The 16,619-nt window shown below is 40.5% G+C and overlaps 1 protein-coding gene and 1 long non-coding RNA gene across 29 annotated transcripts in view; one reads left to right on the plus strand and one right to left on the minus strand.

Moving 5' to 3' along the window:
- Nucleotides 1–14,784, minus strand: part of LOC123650647 (synaptonemal complex protein 2-like) — a 45,811-nt gene extending 31,027 nt beyond the window's left edge. For 13 of the 28 annotated variants that reach the window (XM_045569583.1, XM_045569588.1, XM_045569604.1 and 10 more), the window contains exons 1-6: nt 14,420–14,783; nt 5,772–5,865; nt 5,187–5,284; nt 4,624–4,681; nt 4,442–4,526; nt 527–575 (exon numbers count right to left, since the gene is read on the minus strand). In XM_045569583.1, the coding sequence (XP_045425539.1) occupies nt 527–575; nt 4,442–4,526; nt 4,624–4,681; nt 5,187–5,284; nt 5,772–5,865; nt 14,420–14,572 (537 nt within the window). In that variant the 5' untranslated portion in view covers nt 14,573–14,783. Of the gene's footprint in view, nt 1–526; nt 576–4,441; nt 4,527–4,623; nt 4,682–5,186; nt 5,285–5,771; nt 5,866–7,072; nt 7,491–13,166; nt 13,275–14,419 lie in introns of those variants that run through there. The other 15 variants (XM_045569597.1, XM_045569594.1, XM_045569601.1 and 12 more) reach the window with 6 other exon arrangements.
- Nucleotides 14,785–14,920: 136 nt separating this feature from the next.
- LOC123620142 lies at nt 14,921–16,380 on the plus strand. The gene is made up of 2 exons (XR_006728773.1): nt 14,921–15,082; nt 16,298–16,380. It is a non-coding gene; the product is annotated as an uncharacterized LOC123620142 (long non-coding RNA).
- The last annotated feature ends 239 nt before the right edge of the window (nt 16,381–16,619 follow it).

The following is a 16,619-nucleotide window of genomic DNA, read 5'->3' on the forward strand; positions in this document are numbered from 1 at the left end:
TAACCATCTCTCATCTAAGATCAGGGGCTCTTTACAAAGCTAAATGAGCACTTACTACAGTAGCAAAGGATTGACTGAAGGAGTCTATCTTTCAATATTCCCTTACCTATATGCCATCAAATGAGACTTAACATGAAATGTTATCTCCTGATGAGTTTATTGACTGGGCACATTTCTCTGTCCACCTAACTAGATGATCCTGGGTATGGCAGATTTACCTTTTCATAGTTTATAGTTAATAAGGCCCATTGTATGCAATGAATTAAAAATGTAAATCAAGTGAAAGTATAGTTTAAGAGGCTAACCTTGTTATTTTCAACTGTATTTATTTTGGGGCTTACCTACTATTTGTTACAAATAATTCTGATTTTCCATTTGAAAGTGAAATGATTCCTTTTCAAATAAGTCTAAGATAAATTTAATTAAGAAAAATATAGAAAGTAAAGAGTAGAGCATTGGCATATTTTGAAGAAGGTATGCAAACAACCAAAATTCGGGAAGTATTGCTTTAAATTTAGTATATTACCGACACACTTGTTTCTTGCTTTCTGTCATCCCTGGAAGCAGAATCTGCCCTAAAACACAATGCATGAAATTAATGGAACTGGTAAAACCAGCACCCTCCTCTGTCCCTCACTTCACATGCCTAACTTGTCTTTCCTTCCTGTGCCCTCTGTCTGATCATGAACTCACTGCATGGGAAGTACCCCACTCTGCATGCAACTTCTTATTGTGCAACCTATTTCCATATATTCTGTGGCAGACAACATCTGTTTATCTAAAAAAAAAAATAAAAAATAAAAAAAACCTTTGTTGAGCCCGTTGCCTGTCAGGCATACAAAGAAAAAAGCGGCAAAGTGGGATCAGCAAATAACCAACCCACTGGGCCAGTGCTGAAGAGCTGTGTTTCCAAAGCCTAGATCTACCTTAGAATCCCCTGAGGTGCTGTAAACAAAAGCTCTTGCTGTGATGCGTGATGCTCAGCATCTTCCACAGACCTGTCGGCCATTTGTACATCTTCTTTGGAGAAATGTCTATTCAAGTCTTTTGCCCCGTTTTAATTGCTCTGATTTTTCTTACTATTGATTTATAGGAGTTACTCATATATTTTAATGTTAATTTCTTATCAGATATATGGTCTGCTAGTATAAAACACAAAAGATAACAAGTGCTGCTGAGGATGTGAAACAATTGGAACCCTGTACACTGTTGGTGGAATGTAAAATAGTGTAGCTGCTATGGAAAACAGTTTGATGGGTCCTCAAAAAAAATTAAAAATAGAGCTACAGTATGATCCAGCAATCCCACTCCTGAGTATACATCCAAAGGAAATGAAATCAGTATGTGGAAGAGACATCTGCACTCCCATGTTCATTGCAGCGTTATTCACAACAGCTGGGATATAGAATCAACCTAAGTGTCCACCAACAGATGAATGGATAAATAAACGTGGCATAAGAAAACAATGGATACTATTCAGCCATAAGAAAGAAAGAAATCCAACAATGTGTGACAACACGGATGAACCTGGAGGACATCATGTTAAGTGAGACAAGCCACTCACAAATGGACAAATACTTCATGATCCCACTTATACAGGTATCTAAAACAGTCAAACTGACAGAAACAGTACATTGGCAGTTGCCAGAGGCTGGGGAGAAGGGGAAATGAGGAGTTGTTCTACAAGTGTAAAGTGTCAGTTATACAAACAAGATGAGTAAGTTCTAGAGATCTGCTGTACAACATTTGCCTATAGTTAACAATACTGTATCGTGCACTTAAAAAGGGGTTAAGAGGATAGATGTCATATTAAGTGCTCTTACCACAATAAAAATGGACAAAAGAAAAAAGCTAATACACCATTTCCAGGCAGCCACTGATCTGTCTCTATAGTTTCAGGAATTTTCTAGGCTTCCATATTCTATCCATACTGTAGAATTTTATGCAAATGGAATCATACAGTATGTACTCTTTCTGTCTGGCTTCTTTTACTGGAAATAGTTATTTCGAGATTCATTCATGTTACGTATTTCAACAGTTTATTCCTTTTCATTTCTGTGTAGTATTCCATTGTGTGTATATACTGAAATTTGCTTATCCATTCATCTACTGATGGACATTTGGGTTATTTCCAGTTTGGAGCTATCACAAAGAAAGTGGGTATAAACATTCACGTACATCCCTTTGTGTGGACTAATGTTGTCACTTCTCCTGTGTAAATACCTAGAATTGGAATACTGGGTTAGGGTGGGTACACGTTTAACATTTTTTTTTTTTTTGAGGCAGAGTCTCACTCTGTTGCCCACGTTAGAGTGCCGTGGCATCAGCCTAGCTCACAGCAACCTCAAACTCCTGGGCTCAAGCGATCCTCCTGCCTCAGCCTCCCAAGTAGCTGGGACTACAGGCATGTGCCACTATGCCCAGCTAGTTTTTTCTACATATATTTTTAGCTGTCCATATAATTTCTATTTTTAGTAGAGACGAGTCTCGCTCTTGCTCAGGCTGGTCTCGAACTCCTGAGCTCAAACAATCTGCCCGCCTCAGCCTCCCAGAGTGCTAGGATTACAGGCGTGAGCCATCACGCCCAGCCCACGTTTAACATTTTAAGAAACTACCAGCAGTATGTAAGAGTTCCAGGTGTTTCACATTTCCACCATTTGTACTGACTTGGTACAGTCTGTCTTCCTAATTTTAGCCTTTCTAATAGATCTGTAGTACAACCATTCTAGTTTTAATTTACATTTCCCTGATAACTAATGATGCTGGGCAACTTTTCATGTGCTTATCTGCCATCTGTGTATCATCCTTGGTAAAGAAGCTGCTTGAATCTTCTGCCAGTATTTTTATTGGGTTGTATTTTTATTATTGAATTTTGTGAGTCTGTAACACAATTCAGAAATGAACCCTTTATCACAGCAATCCCCAACCTTTTTGGCACCAGAGACCAGTTTCATGGAAGACAATTTTTCCAAGCACAGGGTTGGGGAGTGCGGAAGCAGAGCTCAGGTGATGATGCAATGGGGAGCAGCCGTAAATACAGATGAAGCTTGCTCGTTTGCCACTGCTCACCCTTCACTGCTTCTTTGTTGTTAGTGTCATGTCTAAATTTAAAGCATAACTCAGTGGTCCCCAGCCTTTTTGGCACCAGGGAGTGGTTTCATGGAAGACAATTTTTCCATTGATGGGAGGAGGCGGGAGACGGAGCTCTGCAGCTGGGTTCCTAACAGGAGGCCACAGCTTTATCAAATATATGTTTTATAAATTTTTTCTGCAAGGGTGTGGTTTGTTCTGTTCTTCCCCTAAACACTGGTTTTCAAGCAGCGTAAGGTTTTTTTTATTTTAATGAAGTCTAAGATTTATCAATTTATTCTTTTACTGTGTTTTGGGTGTTATATTTCAGAAATCTTTGCCTACACCAAGGTCATAAAGATATTTTTTCTTATGTTTTCTTGCAAATAGGTTTTACATTTAGGTCTATAATCCATTTTTAGTTAATTTCTTACAAGGTGGAAAGTAAAGATCAAAGGTCGTTTATTTTTTCTTATATATGGATATTTAATTGTTCTAGCACCGTTTATTGAAAAACATATCTTCACAGAATTGTCTTTGTATTTTTGTCATAGACTAGCTGTCCGTATATATGTAGGTCCTATTTCTGGATTTCCTAGTCTGTTTTGTTTATTGATCTTTATGCAAATACCACACTCTCCTGATTAATGTAGCTTTATAGTACATCTTAAAAGTAGCATTTAAGCCCTTCCACTTTGTGTTTCCTGTTGAAATTTATCTGGGCTATTGTAGGTCCTTTAAATTTCCACATGACATTTCAAAAAAGCTTGCCAATATCTTTAAAGAAAAAAAAAAAACCTACTGGGATTTGAATCAGGGACTGTACTGAATCCTTAGGTCAATTTGGGAAGAACTGGCATCTTAACATTGAGTCTTCCATCTCATGAGCACATATCTGTCTCCACATATTTAGGTCTTCCTTAATTTCTTTAGTTTTCAGTGTAGGGGGCGTTGGGGAGGTCTTACAAATCATTTGTCCAATTAATCCCTAAGTATGTCATATCTTAATACTATTTTAAATGCTATTGCTTTTCATTTCAATTTCTGATTAACATATAGAAAGAAAATTAATTTTTGGTTATTGACCTTGGGTCCTTCAATTTCAAATTCAGTGTTTTGCTGCAGGAAAAAAAGTTGCCAAAGAGACCCCTAGAGGTATAATGGCAGAGGCCAGTAGGCTAGGAGAGTTTGCCAACTGTCAAATTATTCTACAGAAGACTTCACGCAATGCTCTCTCCTTGTGTGTGTGTTGGGGGTGGGGCGGGGGGGGGCAGGTAGCCAGACATAGGAAAGGGGAAAACCTAGATGGTCAACTTGTGGTACTCACGTTAACAATCATCTACATAGTTTATTAGTTTTGAAAACCACTTACCTAGATTTGCCACTTAATTTAGGAGACTGAATTTTAACTGATGGTTCTTGTAAATCAGAAGAATGCTCATGTTTTGAAGTAATTTCTAGTGACAAAAATTAAAAACAAAGAATGTTAAGCATTTCAAGTAAACATTTAAACATACCACTCAAATCTTATTTATGGTAGGTAATGTATCTGACCTTGTTGTGTATCATCCAGTTTCAGTTTTTCAGATGGACTCTCAGCTGTATTTCTTTGCTACAGAAAAATAAAAACTTATATTATGGCACCTTTGAAGCTTCTCTTTGGAAGTCTTGGAACTACTTTACACCTCATAAGAATGGACTACCCATTGAACACTAAGATATCATGCCCCTTAGACATTGACAACTGAATTTATTGGCACCAAATGACTGTGAACTAGCTGGATGAGAAGCCTCAAGCTCCTCGATGTTAAGTAATGTGCCCAAGTTCCTACAGTAAGTGTAAACCAGGTCTGACTGCAAATATTAGGCTCCTTTCCCTACATCTCAGTCTCCAGATCCCAAATGAGTCACGCATTCATTCCCTGGGAAAGTGAGTTGCATGAAAGGAGAGAATAAACAAACACAGCAGGCAAAAACAATCCCCAAGAGGAGATGGTCAAAAAATTGACAGATGGGTGGCCAGCAGAAAATGGTCCACAAACCAGGAGAGGTGCTTCCACCTGTCAGCATCCTAGTGGACACTGATCGGAACTCTGAGCCCAGCTCCTTGTACTCACAGGCGGTGCAGACTGGTCATTCAAGGGGAGAGTTATCAGGCAACAGTCATCTCCTGCACTCATGATCTCCTCCAGGTCAGTAGATTCTTCTAGCGGCTCTATACACATTAAGAACAGAACATTTAAAATAATAATAACCATGCCCACACTGACACACTTACCATCACTATTCACGGAACGCTAACGTCTGGCACCTTGCCGTCCCTTGGAAAGAGCTGGTAATGAGGGCCTGCCTCAAACCTCAAATCAGAAATCTGAAAGCACTTGGGAAAACATCCTTGGGGTGAACTCCAGTGCAGAGCCGCTTTGTGGGCCAGCAAGACCCTCCCTTTCCCCACCTCCTGCCTCCCCATCCAGGTTTCCCTTTGTCCCTTCCAGCTGACCCACAAGAGAGACTTTATCAAGCATGGAAACTGATTCAAGGCTACCAGCCGCTCTTCCTTCTCCAGAGGCACAATCAGACACTTATTCCTCTTACATGAACACTTAGATGAACACACGTTTCCAGTGCCCTGTTCCAAGTGAGGTTTCAGCACTGCTTAGGAAGGGAATTCACAGTCAGAATTTTGTTATTTCCCAATGTACCTGTCTCTCTTCCATGGCTATTAGGAATCTCAGTGTCTTCTTTCTCAGACTTACTAAAAAGTTCTGAGGAAGTTTTCACCTGGCCAGGGACCATCTGAAATGAAAGCCAAAAGTCACATGACTTTTAAAAGCAGTAATCTTTAAAAAGAAACATTTTTTTAATGAAAACGTAAAGCTTAGAACATAGCACATTGATAAATCAGAAGTTAGTCTTCAGTTTGTCATCTCTTGAAGGATCATTTTACTGTTTTTGGCTTCTCTCCACACCGCCTTCCTCCAGGACCAGCTCTGGCCAACCACTGCCCAACCTCTGCCTAACAGGGGCCTCACATTCCAGGAACTGCAGCTTCACCACATGCAAACCTCAAGTCTCCTCCCGCCAAAACATTTTATTCATTTTGTGAAACATGGAAAGACATAAGATTTTGATGTTTTCTGAAGGCAAACCTATCATGTCAGGGAAATTCATATGTAAAGTGGTGGAGGAGGTTTTTAAGTGATTGATTCTCCTTTAGTTCTCATCCTCACCCATGAAATGGTCTTTTCCTTAAAAGATATTTCATTAAAATAAGGTGAGTTTTGGGAAACTATATTTGCAGAGCACTTTATGACACGTAAACGCCTTCACATAAAACACAGACCAAAAGAACGCTGGCCCAAGACTTCCTCCCTCAGAAAGAAGAGGTCCTCTGAAGTCTTAACTCCCTAGTGGCCATTACCATAGTATTTTTTGTCTTCTTGTCACAAATGTCATTGCCCTGCCTGCCAGCTGTGATACAGAAAGGTTTCTTATTCTTATGAATAAATAAGAAATATTATAGTCAGAGAGTGGGCAACTGCAGCAATCTAGAGATGGGCAGGCCATTTCTACAAGGTAAGACCCGTAGGTAGAACGTTGGCAAAACTCCCCAAGAAACCCTATTCTCAATGGCTTCCTCTAGGTTCCAGAGGAGCTGAGAGAGAAGGTAGCTCCAACAGGCCCACACTAAGTACCCTCAGAACACCAGGAAGAATAGGGTGAGAAGGTGATGTTATCCCAGAAAACCTTTCAGCTGTTCACAATAAATGAAATAAAGCATGACAAGGCACAAAGAGGCTTTGTGCCCTACATTGTTAAGGCAATAACACATGAAAGGGAAGAACTGGGACTGGAATCCAGAACCCTCCACTCTTTTTACATGCCACTCAAAAGACTAGGTCTTCTGCTTGATCAAATATTCCCATTTAAACCCAACAAGGAAATTGAAGAGATGTGAAACATATTAAAACATTTTCAGGTAATCAAAAAGAATAAAACCTGCCATCTGTTTGTCTTCTCCTAAAGCTTGCGTGGAAGGTTGTGATATGTTGAATTGCAAATCAAAATGGATTTCTCTTTTCATCACTGCTTTTTTGCTAATAATAACAGGCTTCTTCAGGTAAATGATAAAAAATCTTCATCTTCTCAGTTTCTAATGAAATATATCAATGCACATCAACATACTGAAAAGTTCTATTTTAAAGTTTTATAACTTTAAGTAACTGAACTGAGATATTTGTCAACTGTCCAGATTTTTCTGTGATAAGTTGAAATCATATTAAGTGAAATTACTTTGAAATTCTATTTATTAAATGCACGTGTGTGTTTATACATACTAACAAGATATGATTAAATGGTTGACCTTGCAAAAAATAGGAAGTACCTTACCTTAGCAAAGAAATGGAGATAATTTTGTCTTCTGCAATTCAGTCGGTTTTTCTAAGAACATTTTGTTTACAAAAAGCTATCAACTGCAACAGGTATTTTATTTCCAAACATACTAAGCACAATAGTCATTCTTTCTCTCTCTCTGAAATCCTTATTTCTAAAATTCAAAATAAATTCACTGTTCCCAATATGCAAAATGGAGTAATCCATTGCCATTTCAATAATCTCTGCTTGAAGAGAAGAAATGGAAGCACCTTACAGAAGTCTGTGTCTCAGACAACAGCCTCCTTGAGTGCTCCTACCAGGTCACCAGCCCTTTCCTGACAAATAGTAATTAGGTTTAGAAGAGGAAATAGCTTAAACCAAAGTAATAAAGAGCAATAAAGAATCAGCTACAGTCAAGTACAAGGTAAACTGGAAGCAGCAGAAGAGCAAAGGCAATAAAGTCCATGAAACGACAGGCAAAGCTAATGGCCACAAATTGATAGAACAGAAAGAGGAAAAAAAAGAGTGAAGCATACACAGGTGCGATCCATGCCGTCTAGTACAGCAGAGAACCTGAATATGGCTAGTACCAATTGGGATGCCCTGTGAGCATAACACAGGTTTCATGTCGTCAGATTGCGAAGACTCAGTACAAAAACGAAAATGTAAAATACCTCATTAAAAATTTTTATATTGGCCACATGTTAAAATAATACTTTTGATCTACTGGGTTAAATAAAATGTTATTAAAATTATTTTTTATTTAATATGATTACTAGAAAATTTTAAATTAAGTTGGTGGCTCATATTTTATTTCTATAGGACAGCATGAGTCTAGAGTAAAGCTCAGCGATCTCCCCAAAATGCTGACTTTACTCAATATTTACTCATCACTGCAGGGAGGGGGCCAAGTCTATCAAACCTTGCAACAAAAGTAATTTTGTTAATAAAAATACCTGAAAAAGTAACTAGCTAGTTGGGCTGTAAGGATCAGTGCAAACATGTAAGGGTCAGAAGAAACACCCTGAGGGCTACAGCAAACTTCCCACATACTACATTGCCAACTCTAAAGCCGCGAGGGCTATGATGCAAAAGTCTTGTTTGTAGAATTTACTAGACATAGAAGCCATACCACTTACTTCCTCCAGCTACTGCGAGACATTTTTTCAATTATAAGGTCTCCCAGAAGTGTGATATATTAATGAAATATAGAATATGAACTTTAGCAAGCTGGTTTCTGAAAACCACCATAGTAGCAAAGTTTACAGTTAAGAGACTTAAAATAGGAAGAGTAATAGTTAGAAGTACCCTAGTCAGAAAACTCATGCAAATACTTATAAAATATTTATATTTACTCTAAATAACTATCATAGACATTTTATATATCCTGAATTACATAATAGTAACAAATAATGACTACATATATTAAGAAACTATAAAGGTCATAAAGCAAACCCTACTTGATTTGAACCAAATGATAGATAACGATACTGTAATAGCTGGAGACTTTAACACCCCACTGACAGTACAGGACAGATCCTCCAAACAGAAAATAAACAAAGAAATAATGGACTTAAATAGAATGCTAGAACAAATGGGCCTGACTGACATCTACAGGACATTCTACCCAAAATCCACTGAATATACATTCTTCTCACCAGCTCATGGGACATTCTCTAAGATTGACCATATCCTAGGACATAAAGCATGTCTTAAAAATTTTAAAAAAATAGAAATTATAGCATGCATCTTCTCAGATCACAGCAGAATAAAGATAGAAATTAACCCTGACAGAAATTCTCATTCCTACCCAAAGTCATGCAAGTTAAACAACCTTCTCCTGAATGATTATTTTATAAATGAAGAAATCAAGACAGAAATCAAAAGATTCTTTGAATTAAACAAAAAAGGAGACACAACTTATCAAAATCTGTGGGACACACAGCTAAAGCAGTTCTGAGAGGAAAATTCATTTCCATAAATGCTTATGTCAAAAAGACATAAAACTTACAAATAGACAACCTAATGAATAGACTCAAAGAGCTGGAGAAAGAACAGACTGATCTCAAACCCAGCAGAAGGCGAGAAATTATGAAGATCAAATAAGAACTAAACGAAAAGGCCAACAAAAAAACCATAAGGGGAATTAATAAAACAAAAAGTTGGTTCTTTGAAAAGATAAACAAAATAGACACACCTCTGGCTAGACTTAACCAAGAGCAGAAAAGAAAAATCTCTAATAACCTCCATCAGGAATATGAAAGGAGAAATCACAACTGATGCCACAGAGATACATGATATCATCTATGAATTCTACAAAAATCTTTATGAACGCAAACTGGAAAATGTGGAGGAAATGGGCAAGTTTTTAGAAACACATAGCCTTCCCAGGCTCAACCAGGAAGAAATAGAATTCCTGAATAGACCAATAGGAAGCACTGAAATAGGGAAATCCATACCATGCTCGTGGATTAGAAGAATCAACATTGTTAAAATGTCTATACTACCCAAAGTGATCTATAGATTCAATGAAATTCCTATCAAATTACCAACATCACTTTTCACAGATTTAGAAAAAATAATTATACACTTTGTATGGAATCAGCAAAACCAATTTTAAGCAATAAAAACAAAATGGGAGGTATTGGTTTGCCAGACTTCAAACTATACTACAAAGCTGTGGTTCTTAAAACTGCCTGGTATTGGCACAAGGGCAGGGACACAGACCAGTGGAACAGAACAGAAAACCCAAATATAAAACCATCCTCATATAGCCATCTAATCTTTGACAAAATAGACAAAAACATACTCTGGGGACAAGAATCCCTATTCAATAAATGGTGCTGGGAAAACTGGATAGCCACATGTAGAAGACTGAAACAGGACCCACAGATTTGACCTCTCACAAAAATCAACTCACGGTGGATAACAGATTTAAACCTTAAATGGGAAACGATTAGAATTCTAGAAGAAAATGTAGGAAAGACTCTTACAGACATTGGTCTAGGCAAAGAATTAATGAAGAAAACCCCTAAGGCAATCACAGCAACAACAAAAATAAATGAATGGGACCTGATTAAATTAAAAAGCTTCTGCACAGCCAAAGAAACAGTCACAAAAATAAACAGACAGCCTACAGAATGGGAAAAAATTTTCGCATACTACACATCAGATAAAAGACTGATAACAAGAATCTATTTAGAACTCAGGAAAATCAGCAAGAAAAAATCAAACAACCCTATCAAAAAATGGGCAAACGACATGAATAGAAATTTTCAAAAGAAGATATAAGAATGGCTAACAAACATATGAAAAAATGCTCAACATCTCTAAGCATCAGGGAAATGCAAATCAAAACCACAGTGAGATATCACTTAATTCCAGTGAGAATGGCCTTTATCAAAAAGTCCCAAAACAACACATGTTGGCGTGAATGTGGATGCAGAGACACAGCTCATACCCTGCTGGTGGGACTGCAAACTAGTGCAACCCTAGTGGAAAGCAATATGGAGATACCTTAAACAGATTCAAGTAGACCTACCATTCGATCCAGCAATCCCATTATTGGGCATCTACCCAAAAGAACAAAGTCATTCTATAAAAAAGACACCTGCACCCGAATGTTTATAGCAGCACAATTCACAACTGCCAAGATGTGGAAAGAACCCAAATGCCCATCAATTCATGAATGGATTAGTAAAATGTGGTATATGTACACCATGGAGTATTACTCAGCTATCAGAAATAATGGTGATACAGAATCTCTTTTGTTCTCCTGGAGAGAGTTGGAACCCATTCTATTAAGTGAAGTATCCCAAGAATGGAAAAATGAGCACCACATGTACTCACCAGCAAATCGGTTTCCCTGATCATCACCTAAGTGCACATTTGGGAATAACACCAATTGGGTATCCAACAGAGGTGGGGGGTGGGGGGAGGGGATGGGTGTATACCTACATGACGAGTGTGATGTGCACTGTCTGGGGAATGGACACGCTTGAAGCTCAGACTCTGGGGAATGGGGGGGCATGGGCAATATATGTTAACCTGAACTTTTGTACCCTCATAATAAGCTGGAAAAAAAAATAATAAATTAAAAAAAAATAAAAAAGAAGCCTTGGACCATACCAGAATCTTACATTAAAGCCACCGATAATCTGAAAAGATAAAATCTGATAAAAAAAAAAATCTAAAGCACCTGTGTGTATATACTGCAGTTCTGCTACACACTGCCATTGATTGATTGATTGAGACGGGGTTTCAGCATGTTCCCCTGGCTGGATTCGATCCCCCCACCTCAGCCTCTACAGTAGCTAGGACTACAGGCACCTGCCACTGACTTCACTTACACACTGCTTTTTGGCTACAGATGTATAAGTGACTGTCTTTTTCAAATTAGTGAAATGCTTTAAAACTGGATTGTTCACCAACAAGAAGGGTATTCTTATGTAGACTGTAAGGAAGTTTTTGACCCGTAACCAAAAGAGAATCACAAATACTAAGAAAGATTCTGCCAATTAGCTCTACTATGTCAACATGATCAGCCACTTATAAATTTGGGGCAGCAATTGGGTCTCCCTATATTACTAAATCAACATCAAAGGCCCATTCCATGTCACAATACCATGAAAGAGTGTTAAGAGGAAAGAGGCAGAAGTAGAGCAGTGTCAGTAAGAATACAAACCAGAGTCAGACAGACCTATGTCAAGTCCTGACTCACAATGGGTTTACATTCATCTTTAAGGCTTAAGTTTCCTCATTTATAAAATGCTGATATCTACCTGACAAGTTTGGTGTGAGGATTAAATGAGACAACACATACAAAGCACAGTGCCCATAACATTATTAGCATTCAACACTATTTTTCTTCTGCAGCTACAAATCTCTAAATCTTTCAGTTTCTGTAGTTTCCATAAAACTAGAAACCAAAAGACAATTCTTTAGTCCCAAACAAATATTAGTTTTCATTTTCAGTAATTTTACATTAAAGTAAATGAGGGGAACTACTGGTCTAAAACATGGCAGTTAGCTTCATCAGCCACTGCTTTAGGATGCTGTGATGTTTACTTACTATACACAATCCTATAAAAGAAAAATTTTTGTCTCCAAAAAGCTGAGTGCAAATAAAATATTTTATTTCATTTTAGCAAGTCATTTCTTCATTTGTTTGGTCCTAATACATCTGTCTCCTCATAATCAAAATTTGCCTCATAAAACTATATACCACCACCAGAGAATCACCAGTAAAACCCTTTTTGGATATAAGGAGACACTAATTTCTGTTTTGTTACATCGCCACATGTTTGTAGCAAATAATTGTGAAAGAAAATGACTATGTCTAATGATTCCTCCCCGTTACTATTTTACATTTAAAACTGCATCAGCTATTTAACTGAACTTTGGGTTATGGAGAACAGCATCATACAATACAAACCCAGCATAGAGAGTATGAAAGAAAACCTTATCCTTCTAGTAACTGAAGGCTAAAAGTTGTCATATGATTTCACATCAGGTAATCTGCACCTTTAATGAGAAAGAATTTTCTTTACTGTTTTTGAAACACATAAAATTTCAAACAAAAAAATTTTATGGGATCAAATAAAAACTCAATCGTTTCGGCCAATACAAAAAAGTTTAAAAAATGCACATGTAATATACATCAGAAATTGCTTTCCTAAGTTTTGGACTTAAGGAATCAGAAAGCTGCTAACACAGATGACTACCTTCTGTCGACCCTGTCTCCACTTCAAACTATACCCTCTTTCCTTCTCTTCTAGCTCAAACTTTTCCAATTTTTCTTCAGCCTTCTTAAATGACTGTCTTGACAGCAACTCCAAAAAAAAAAAAAAAAAAAAACACAAAAAACACCACCACCACCTTCAAAACCTTTTGGTCAATGGCCAAGTGAGTTCGCACAGCCTATAAAACTGCTTTGCAGTGGCAAGTTATAGTTTACTGTGAAAAATACAAAGTGCCATCATTACACATCACCTTATTTTTCACGTATTCATATTCACTCTCTTCCTCTCAAAGTTAAATTCCCAGACGCAAGCAGGCAAGAAGATTTCAGGACTAGCAGTAAGGGCACAGCCACCTGGAAAACGGGGACTCTAATTCAAGCAGATCATTTAAACAAGGTCAATTTAACACACCACCACAAATCCAAAAAGGTCAAGGAAGGCCACCATTCACAATGTCGTCATGTGCAGTAACAATTAAAGAAAATAAAGTCACAGGTGTTGGTCAGCAGACTCTTTGCGGAAAGTGAAGGAGGAAAAGAGTTAAGGGAAAAATAAGTTTCCCAAGAAAATAAAGTTGGTGTGGAAAAATAAAAAGGAGAGAGGAGATTCGGGTTACCGGAGAAAATTGCTTCAAGAAATTAGTACTACCCCTGAGCCCTCAGCAAAACTGTCATTAAATCTCTCTGTCTGGTGCCGAGTGCTGCGTTAACCATGCGATCCCCTCCTGCCCTCCCGCCCAAGTTCTGTGTCAAAATGAATTTCAGGTGAGTCTGGGGGCCGAGTGGACAGTTCCCCGCTTGGCGGTAACTGCAACCGCGGCGTGCGAAACTCCGCCGGCCACAGCGCGCCAGCCCACAGAGGCGCTCCTGGGCAGGTGCCACCCACGGCGGCCCCCTGTCCCGGACCGGGACACGTCCCCTCCACGTGACCAGGGCAGGTCCACGAGCCCAGTCGCGAGGCCGCCCTGCTCTGAGAGCCGCCGCCGCCTTCTGAGCGCCGCCGCCGCCTTCAATCGGTGTCTGGGCCTCGGGGCGGGACGGCCGGGGGAGGGGCGGGGTCGCGACCCTCCCGCGTCCCGGGCCCACAGCCGCCAGCGCCGCCGCACAGCGACCGCCACCCGCGAGGCCAAGGCTGCCTGTGACCGAGCCCGGCGCGCCGCCGGCCCCACGGCACGACCGACCGGGGGTCCGTGCGCAGCAGCAGCGCCCGGCCGGGCTCCGGGCCCTCTCGCTCACCTCACGGTGCGCCGCCTCCTCCCGGTGCACGAGCGCCACGGGTCCGCGCAGGGGAGCGTCCAGGGGGTCCCGCCCGCTGCCGCAGGGCCGCCGTGTGCTCCCCTCCGACCGCTGCCGCTCCAGCCACCCGAGGGGCCGCCACGACGCACTCATCTCTGCGCCCGCCGTCTTGGTCTCCGCAGCACCACCAAGGCCGCCACGGATGCCGCCGACGCCTACGCTTCCCTGTCAGCGCAGCAGGGTCCGTGCTGTGGAGCCTCCACGCGAGTCCTGCCCGCCGCCGCTTCAGCCGCCCCTTCAGGCACCTGATCAGGCGGCCTCCTCCGTGCGCCTGCATCTCCCTGGCGCCGCCTGCACCTCCTCCGTGCGCCTGTGCCCTGTCGGCGCCCGTGCCTCCTCCCTGCGCCTGCGCCCTGGGGCCGCCCCCCCACTCCTCCATGCGCCTGCGCCCTGGCGCCACCCGTGCCTCCTCTGTGCGCCTGCGCCCTGGCGCCACCTGCACCTCCCTGGCACCGCCTGTGCACCCCTGACATCGCCTGCGCCTTCTCTGCGTGCCGGCGCCTCCCTGGGTTTTCGGCCACAGCGAAGGAGTGTGTGGCTGCAGCCGCGCTCCCAGCCGGCGGGCGGCCACACCTCCGCCCCTAAGTGCATGTCTCCGGTAAGGTGCGTGTCTTGCAAATACTGACTCCCAGTCCGTGCCTCGCTTGCTTCTCCCTTTTGTTGATAGTTTCCTTCTCAGGCAAAAGTTTTTGATACTAGCAAAGACATACCAGTGTTTTCTTCTGTGGATTTTACTTTGGTGGCGTTATCTAAAAAGTCATTGCCAAACCCAAGGTTACCTAGAAGTATTGTCTCCTGTGGTGTTTTATGGAAGTTTTACGTTTTGTATTTTAACTGAGGTCTGAGAAGTTGAGCTGTGGAAGTCGAGGGTAGAATGATGATTGCCGAGGGGGTGTTGGGGCGGGGTGTGGGTCTCAGGAACCCGGGTGCACACAGAAGGACCAGGTCGTGACATCCGTTGCGCAGCAGGGCGACTGTAGTCAGTAACAGCGTATTGTAGATTTCCAAATAGCTAAGATAGTAACTTCAGATGTGTCACCACAAAAATGATAGGTGAGTGGGCCGATGGATGTGTTAACAACCTTGGTTCATTTATTCCACACTGTATACATGTATCAGAACATGACAGTTCACCCCATAGATGTATACTATTAGGGTTTGTCAAATAAAAATAACATGAGTTGTAAAGTTAGGTCTAAGATTCACTTTCAGTTAATTTTTGAGGAGGAAGGACTGTCTCGATTCTTTCTTTTGCTTTTCTTTTTTTCTTTTTTTCTTTTGTTGGCATATAGATATGCAGGGGTTCCAACATCATTTTTGAAAGGGCTGTTCTTCCTCCATTACACTGCCTTTGCCTTTTTCTAAAAGGTCAATTGACTATGTTTCTGTGCTTTTATTTCTGGTTTCTCTGTTCTGTTCGGTTGATCAATTTGCAAGTCCTTCAACTTTGTTCCTCCCCTCTGCTATTGTTGGCTACTGTGGGTCTTTTACCTTTTCCATATAAACTTTAGAATGAGTTTGTCACTTTGAAGTTGTCAAAATAACTTGCTGATGTTTTGACTGGAATTGTTTTGAATTTATAGATCAAGTAAGAGAATTGTCATCTTAACATTTAGTTCTCCTATCTATGAACATGAAAAATCTCTTCGTTTATTTACATTTTGATTCCTTTCAATGGCTTTGTAGTTTTCCTTATATAGAGGAAAACTTCGTTGGTTCTTTGGGATTTTTCTGCATAGAAAATTGAGTTATCTGTAAGCAAAGAGCATTTTATTTCTTCTTTCCCAACTTACATATCTTTTATTTCTTTTTCTTAAGGCATTTAGCTAGAAGGGGCTTCAGTTCCCCACTTCAAGCCACCACTTTCAAATCCCTCGAAAAATCAACCACAGCAACCACTTGAAAAAAAATAACTCCGATAAAGTAAATTTCCTTCCTTTCGATTTATGTCTGTGGATAGAAGGCCAATGCTGTCAGGTGAGCCCTTGTTATTTAATTAACATAAGCCATACTCACAGTCCACGAGGTGGAGACAATTGCAACAAAAAGCCTGTCTTCAAGGCCGTGCCTTACAAGAGCCATTTAGGATTCAAACTGATTTTAGACAGGCAAAATAGGATGCCATTTCCACTCTCTGGAA

Source organism: Lemur catta, chromosome 15 (genome assembly GCF_020740605.2).
Source record: "Lemur catta isolate mLemCat1 chromosome 15, mLemCat1.pri, whole genome shotgun sequence".
Taxonomy (NCBI): domain Eukaryota; kingdom Metazoa; phylum Chordata; class Mammalia; order Primates; family Lemuridae; genus Lemur; species Lemur catta.